The sequence below is a fragment of the Lipotes vexillifer genome, unplaced genomic scaffold (assembly GCF_000442215.2).
Source record: "Lipotes vexillifer unplaced genomic scaffold, Lipotes_vexillifer_v1.1 scaffold1594, whole genome shotgun sequence".
NCBI lineage: Eukaryota > Metazoa > Chordata > Mammalia > Artiodactyla > Lipotidae > Lipotes > Lipotes vexillifer.
In genome coordinates this window covers 986,354-994,632 of record NW_006788783.1, presented here as the reverse complement: position 1 = coordinate 994,632, position 8,279 = coordinate 986,354, and the positions used below count along the sequence as shown (strand labels likewise).

Here is an 8,279-nt window from a genome sequence, read left to right as displayed (position 1 = left end):
GCGCCAGCCTTTGACCTTCCCATCGAGAAGGCTCTAGGTCCGCCCCGAAGCCCCATTCTCCTTTCTGTCCCCCTGTCCAGTTTCTTCCCTTTCCCAACAGGAGCAGTAGCAAGGGCGGCCCTTTGCATATTTGTCCTGGGCTGCAGACGACCTTGTGCTGGGCTCCGCCTCCCCCAGCCGGGCCTCTCCTTCTACCCCCTCGCTGGGCGGCGGCTGATGGGCGCGGCGCCCTCCCCTCCTCAGGCCCCCCTCGGTGGGGCGGGGACCTCCATCCCCACCCTGCTGGGGCCGCCTCCCAGCGTCGTAGCGCTGGCGCCCTGAGCGCGCCGGGCATCCCCTTCCTCCGCGCCCCCTCCCACCTCCCCCTCGGTCCCGCCCCGCCGGCAGCCCCGATCCCCGCAGCTGGCAAGAGAGAGGGTGCGAAGGAAGCGATACAAAGGGCGGAGCGGCGGGAGAAGGGGACGCCGGGGCTCGCGAGGACGGCGGCGGCGGCTCTGGCGGGCGCGGCGCGGGCATGGACGCCGAGTACCCTGCCTTCGAGCCCCCGCTCTGCAGCGAGCTCAAGCACCTGTGCAAGCGGCTCCAGGAGGCGTACCGGGAGCTGAAGGAGGACCTCACACCTTTCAGAGATGACCGCTACTACAGGTAGGGGCGGGGCGGGGGGCGGCAGAGCCTGGCTTTGGAAAGCAGCCCCGCCCACGCCGCGCTGGGGCCCGGCCCGGCCTGCGCTCCCGGCCTGCGCTCCCGGCCTGCGCTCCTGGCCTGCGCTCCCGGCCTGCGCTCCCGGCCTGCGCTCCCGGCCTGCGCTCCCGGCCTGCGCTCCCGGCCTGCGCTCCCGGCCTGCGGGCGGCAGGCCGGCGGGGCTTGGCTGATGCTCTCTGGCTCGCACGCGGGGCGGTGGGCGGGGTGGGGGTGGGGTCAAGGATAGATCCAGGGAGCCGAGGCGAAGAGCTGTTTTCCATTCCCTGGAAAGCTGAGCCGAGGTTCTCAAATCCTGAGACAGGGACCCGCGGGGCTTTAGTCCCTGCTTTGCTCTTCCCTCTCTCTCCCTTCCCTTCCTGTCACCCCCTCCACCCTCACCCCCCATGCCTACCGCGCCGCGCTCTTTGCTCAGGCCTTGCCGAGACCTGGTTTGGGGAGACACCACTCGCCCTCGAGCGTGGGCAGCTAGGGCCTTGGCATCTCCCCTGAGGTACTCAGGCCCCTGGGCTTCGGTGGGAATCTCTGAGGCTGGGCTGCTGCTGAGGATTGGGGGCAGATGGCCTTAGGGCCGAGCGGCACCAAGGTGAAGATGCTGGGAGAAGCCGTGTGTCAGGACCCCCAGGAGCTGTTGGTTTGGGCTTGTCTTCGTTCCTCTCTGTCTCCCTCTCCTGCAGCCAGAGGGAGAGCTGTGAGGACCTGCAGTCCCTTGCCTGCGGGCAGGGCACCCGCAGCTTCCCCCCTGTGCTTTGCTGTTCTGATGGGAAGGTGTGCCCATTGCCAATGGCTGGACTTACCTGCTGTGTTGCGGTGTGACGAAAGGACCCTGCAGGAGTCTGGAGCCTGGAGCCTAGATTGACTTTGTTACTAACAAGCTCTGTGACTCTGAGAAACTTAATTGCTAACTCTGCACTTCAAGCTTCCTCATCAGTCAAACGGGAAGCTTGAACCAGAAGGTTTGTTTAAGGTGGGGGTTCTAGTGACGATTCACTCACCCCGTGCGTAAGGATGGCAGGTGTATTGCACAGCTATCTTTGACGTGGTAGTGGTCATTTTTGTACAGTCCACCCTGGACTAAAAATCCTGTGTGTGTACATATTCAGAAGAACATGTATCACGCTCATCATCAGATTTTTTTCAAAAGCCTAATGGCTTCCCAGGGGCTAATCAGCAACATATTGCTGACCAATATATTTGTCATAAAATTACTGAGTGGGAAAGCCCATTTTAAAACATGTAATCTCACGATCACATGGAGTAGCTTTTTTCACAATCTATCTAATCTAGCCCCCTAGGAGACCTGACAGTACGGGTCCCTGATGTCATGGGGCTTATAGGTAATTAACAAGTGAGTACATAGCGCAATGAGTGCTATAGCAAGATAATAAACCAGGTGACATGATAGAGTGATGGGGTGCTGCTTCAGAGAAGGTGGTCAAGGAAGGCCTTTGGAGAAGGTCATATCTGAGAGGGGAAGAATGAGTTGCCCACTAGACAATGATCTGGGGAGGAAAGTTCCAGAAGAGGAAGAGTACGTGCAAAGCCCCTAGAGGCCATAATAACATGGTACGTTCAAGGAGCAGGCAGAAGACCAGCATGTTTGGAGCACAATGGTCAGAGAGAGGCAGGGCCAAGTCATATAGCACCTTGAACACTAAGGAGTATGGGTTTCATTAGAACTCCACAGTGAAGCCATCAGAGGGTTTAAGTGGGGAAGTGACACGAACGCTTTGGTTGCCCGCATCCTACTCAAGCGTTTGAATCTTTGCTCCAGGAGCAACTTCATTCGTTGGGTTGGATCTTGAAGACCATGAATTCACTCCGGATGGAAGGGAACCGTGTTGATTTCTGCCTCCTCCCCCTGGCCTGAGAATAAGCTAACTGCAGAGTGCTTCACAATCTTGTGTGTCGATCAGCAGAGCGGTTAGGCTGAATCACAAAGACTGTTTTATAGTGAGGAGATGTTTCAGGTCACTGAACTATCTTCCACTGCTCCATTGTACGTTTATATTAGTGGACTGTACCTTTACAAACCTAGGTGAAATACTCTTGGGTTTCTAAGTCGGGAAGCTGATAGTCACAGCCCCTGCGTCTGTCTGGCTGGAAGATGAACTTGCTACTATAATTTTTGCTTCTGCTCTTCTCACCATCTTCATTTCCTCATTAGTGATTTATGACTAAAAGTCGCCAGTCCATTCTTCCCTGGAAGACCAGGGATTCACTTCGTGTAGCTGACAGTTTCCTCACAACAGGGCATAGAAAGGAGACAGCTGCTAATGCTCTGTTTTCAAAAGATGGTTGCCCCCTCCATTAGGTGGTCTGTCTATCTGCATCTTAGCTACGTAACTTGGTATCACTGAAAAACGGCAGCCGTGTTGTCAAAGGACTCACAGACATTTTCACAAAATGGGAGATGACAGTTGTACTGCCTGCTAGGAGAGGGGGCAATGCACAGTGTGGGTGATAAAACAGGAAGCTGGGCATCTGAAATCCCAACACTATTGAATTTCACTGAGGATTGGTTCATCAGAAAAATGAAACAAGGATGTTGTGAGACTCAAGTGCTTTTTGAAGGTAACACTGCAGATGCTTTCCAATACAGAAAATGGAAAAACCAAAGCAACCGGCCTAAAACAATAAGGAAGAGGATTGAGTTGTTGATCCAGCAGCTCAATGATGTCACCAAGTCCTTTCTTTTTTTACTTGGTAGCAATTGGCTGCACTTGGCCCCTAGTAATCCTTTGGGCTATTGCTTCTCATTCATATTCACGGGGAGAGCTGGCTGGCTTTCTACAGCTCTCTAAAAGAGGAGGATCAACTTGAAACCCACAGCAAAACTCCTAGAATCTCTTCTATATCCCCACCAAATGGTACCAATGAAGACAGACATGTGTTAACAAGGACATGGAACATTCCCACACTGCAGACAGGGGGTAAATTAGTACAATCACCGTGGAAAACAGTTTTCAGTATCTACTAACATTGAGCATACACATACCTTTTGGCCCAGCAACTCCTCTTAGGTATGTACCCTACAGACATGCGTACACATGTCTGTCAACAGACATGCACTAAAATGTTCATAGCAGTGCAATTTGTAATACTCCTGAACTGGAAGGCAGCCAAATACTCATCAACAGTAGAATGGATACATTTGGCTTGTTCCATAATGGAGTAGGATACAACAATAAAAGTAAACGACTAACAACTACACACAAGAGTGAATCTCACACACACCTAATGCAAGCAAAAGAGACCAGAAACAAAGAATACACACTGATTCCATTTACATAAAGAAGTATGAAATGGGTAAAATGACTCTACACTGTTGGAAATCAGGATAGTAGTTATCCTTGAGGGGACAGTGACTGAAAGGGGGTAGAGGAGGGTTTTCCGGTGGTGGCTACACAGGGATACTCAGTCCGTGAACAGTTAGCAAGCTGTACACATGACGTGTACTTTGCTGTGTGTGTGTTATGCTTCATTAGAAAGCTTTGAACAACACCAGCTCCTGTGTCTCATTGACTAGATCAGGCCGCTTGTCCCTTCTTGAACACAAGCTGGCAAAGAGGATGGCATTGGACTTAAGCAAATCAGAGTGCCCCAGGAGCTGCGGGGGAGCCAGCTCGCCTAAGGCATAGGTCTTCAAGGGAGGAGGGGTAATTAGCCAGACCCAACTGGGGTTCTGTTCGGAAGCAGATGTGGGCAATGGATGCTGGGTAGGTGATCAACTATGTCCATGGCATAAAGGATAAAGGGCTAAAGAGACATGAAGAATGATAGATGTGATCCTTTAGGGCTCAGCTCTCAGAGAATTTGTGTCTGGCCGTTTTGAGGATCCATCCTTTGTTTCTTGGGTTATTACTTTATCCGTGTAAAATATAGGCGCGAGCAAGTTGGACTTGAGTTTTCTTGGCCAGTGAGGCGATGCCCCAGGGCGTCCTCACCCACGAGGCTTCTGGAAGCAACATTTCATCACGTCAGTAGATTCATCATGGCTCTGGGGCTGACCCTCAGTCCTGCTGGCTTAATTTCACCAGCACACTGAGAGAAAACCAGCTTTCAATGAAGCCTTCACATTAACCAAGCTCTGGATTAATGTGCAGAATCAGAATGCCGGTTTAACGGGCCGATGCAGACCCATGAGAACACAGGCAATGGTGGGCATGGAGTCAGAGCCAGGGGAACTAGTCAGATCAGGGCTTCTCAATGCTGGCCGCACATCGGAATCATCTGGGGTAGCTTTTAAAGATACAGAGGCCCAGGCCCCACCATCAAGGATTCTGACTTAATTGGCCTGGGCTGATTCTCAGCCGGGATGGAGAACCCATGTGCGTGAGGGGAAGGTTTATGAGCATCAGGCTGAGAGAGCCTGGTTTACCCATCTCCTCAATGGGATGGACTTGCCATTGGACAGGAGTATTGCGAGTTGTTAGTCAAGGCTCCCTCTCCCCTACACAGATTCAGTGGCCGCTGTCAACCATTACGTTGGCTAATTCTCCCTTTGCCATGCCCCTAGGCTGACCAACCTTCCTTGTTGAATTAATACATCTGGGCGGGTTGCAGTCGGGCTTAAAGGTCTGAGAACCATTTTCTTTTATTTAAGGCAAACTTGCGTGTCTCCACCCTGTCCCATTGGTACTGATGTGAATGTTAATGTTTCAGCGGGCTGACTTTCTCCTTGTTTTCAGCTTCCTGGAGCAACTCTGTGACTATTGAGCATTGATGTCTCTCTGTCTTTTGTTTCTTTTTTGATGGGAGGAAATAATAAGTGTCCCTGATGAGACTGTGTTATTAGAACCAGCTTCTCTGGGGAATTCCCCAGCGGTCCAGTGGTTAAGACTTCGTGCTTTCACGGCCAAGGGCATGGGTTCAGTCCCTGGTTGGGGAACTAAGATCCCACAAGCTACACAGCACGTTGGCAAAAAAAAAAAAAAAAAAGCTTCTCTGTCTCCATCATTTCAAAGATAGAAAAATCATTTCATTAGGCTTACATGCTTGAGAACTTAGAATTGGGTACAAATCTGGCTCAGTGGCGGAGGCTGGCACTGTTGTTTTCAATCTGGGGCAAGATGCAGGCCCCAGGTGGGCCATGGGCCACAGACCTGAGCAAACACATGTGTGAGGGGCCAGTGGCAGACGCCAGGGCAGGTCAGCTACCCCCGGGCACCCCCCGCATGTCTCCATGCAACCCCCCGACCAGCACTCCGTCCCCACGACTGCTGCTCTTCCTCAGGCTCTCCTCTCCCTGCTCTAGGGTCTTCCTCCGTTGGTTATCCCCCATCATGCTCAGGTCTGCCTTCCCCTCCACTCTGACTCCTTCCCATCTGCTTAAACAAACAGACTTCCCTCAGCCCAGCCTCCTTTGGAAGCAACCATGTCTTCTTTTTCAACATATGTTGGTCTGGCTTCTGCCCCGCCCACCGTGTTTTTCTATAAATGGGTTAAAGATGGTCCCAGCACGTTGGCTCCCATGTTGTTTGCTTTTTCACTTATTTCATAGAAGATGCCTAACTCCCTCCCACTGGCACCCAACTCAAATTCTCACAATTATTTAAAATATAGCCCAAAGAAGCATATTTTTAGCCATTCAGAGTCCCTGCTTTGCACACCTGTGAAACTGCACCAACATCTGCTAGTCATGGATATAGCCATTGGTATGACAAACCCTGTGGCTATAAAAAGACCCTGAATCATGGTTCCCCTGGGGAGCCGTCTGACCCCGTCTCCCCACACTGCTGCTGTGCGACACCACCCGGACACAAAAGCCCCCTCTCTGATCCCCCTCTCCTCTGGGGGTTCCCTGCCCTCTCCTCTGAGTCGTGGCCCTGACCGCTGTCTGGGGGAGGAGGGTCCTCCTGCTGCGAGGGACCTCCCTGTGTTCAACCTGTCCGAGTGTCACACGACAAAGCTTGTTGTGCAGCACTGCCACCTTGTGGTCCCGTCTCTTCCTTGATCTGCCTGGAAACCCTGGAACGTGCCACCCCCGTGCTGGCGCTGCCCTTGCCCCGGTCCCTGGTGACCTCGAAGCATCAAATCCAGTGGCCCCTTTCAGGCCCTCACTGTGTGATCCTGAAGGATTTGCCCCCTGGAGCTGGGACTGTCTTTTAGAGCTCTTTTGTCCCTCCAGGGGCTCCAGAGATGCCCTTCTCTCATGTTCGCATCTTGCACCTTGTCCTCTACACCGTCTCAAAGATTTTTTTTTAATTTTATTTTTTATAAATTTATTTATTTTATTTATTTATTTTCGCCTGCGTTGGGTCTTCGTTGCTGCCCGTGGGCTTTCTCTAGTTGCGGCGAGCGGGGGCTAATCTTCGTTGCGGTGCGCGGGCTTCTCATTTGCGGTGGCTTCTCTTGTTGCAGAGCACGGGCTCTAGGTGCACGGGCTTCAGTAGTTGTGGGTCATGGGCTCTAGAGTGCAGGCTCAGTAGTTGTGGTGCACGGGCTTAGTTGCTCTGTGGCATGTGGGATCTTCCCGAACCAGGGCTCAAACCCGTATCCCCTGCACTGACAGGCGGACTCCCAACTACGGCGCCACCAGAGAAACCCCTCAAAGCTTCTTAGGCAGAGTCTCTGTTTACTGTTTGAGCTCAGAATGGACCCTACTTTTCCCCAAGGCCACGGCACTATGATTAACAGCACTAAACGGGACTTCCCTGGTGGCGCAGTGGTTAAGAATCCCCCTGCCAATGCAGGGGACACGTGTTTGAGACCTGGTTTGGGAAGATCCCACATGCCGTGGAGCAACTAAATCCGCGTGCCACAACCACTGAGCCTGCGTGCCACAACTACTGAAGCCCGTGCGCCTAGAGCCCATGCTCCGCAACAAGAGAAGCCACCGCAATGAGAAGCCCGCGCACCGCAACAAAGAAAGAGTAGCCCCCGCTCGCCGCAGCTAGAGAAAGCTTGCGTGCAGCAACGAAGACCCAGTGCAGCCAAAAATTAATTAATTACTTAATTTTTTAAAAAAGGAGATGATGTTACCATAAGAAAGGGATTGTGGACTGGGAGGGGGAAGTAATATCCTGGTTTGTCACAGCCCCACTTAATGCATGGCATCCAGAACCGATCCCTCTGAGTGATGGTCTGCCCTGCACAGAAATAGGAGTATCACGCCACCCTTGATCCAGACACGGTGTTTCTATTCACATGGCCCAAGACTGCATTCACCGTTTCTTCCCCCCCTTCAGCCTTGGGACATCATTTCTAATCTTGAGTCTGTCATCACCTCATTAGCTATTCCTCTAATCCCACAACCAGAGGATGATATATTTTGAGGCTGTATTGTTGGGTACGTAAATGTTTATAATGGACATCTCTTCTTGCCCTGTTGTCCCTTTTGCTAGTCTACAATGCCCTTCTTTGTCCCTTGAACTATATATTGTCAGATATTAAAATTGCTACCCTGCTATTGTAGACTCACTATGTATCAAGCCCTGGGCTAAGAGGTTATATGTATCATCTTATATAATTTTCCCAACAATCCCATTAGGTCTAGAAGACCAAGTAACTTGTCCAAGGTTATTTTTTTTTTTTTTTTTTTTTTTTTTTCTGTTACCGCGGCCCTCCCCCGGTTGGGC

At 51.8% G+C, this 8,279-nt stretch overlaps 1 protein-coding gene across 1 annotated transcript in view; it reads left to right on the top strand.

Annotated features, from left to right (window-relative positions):
- Positions 1-216: 216 nt before the first annotated feature.
- TMEM181 (transmembrane protein 181) overlaps positions 217-8,279 on the top strand; it is a 70,880-nt gene continuing 62,817 nt past the window's right edge. The window contains 3 exon segments of the mRNA XM_007461773.1: positions 217-277; positions 280-332; positions 335-645. Of these exon segments, the coding sequence (XP_007461835.1) occupies positions 217-277; positions 280-332; positions 335-645 (425 nt within the window).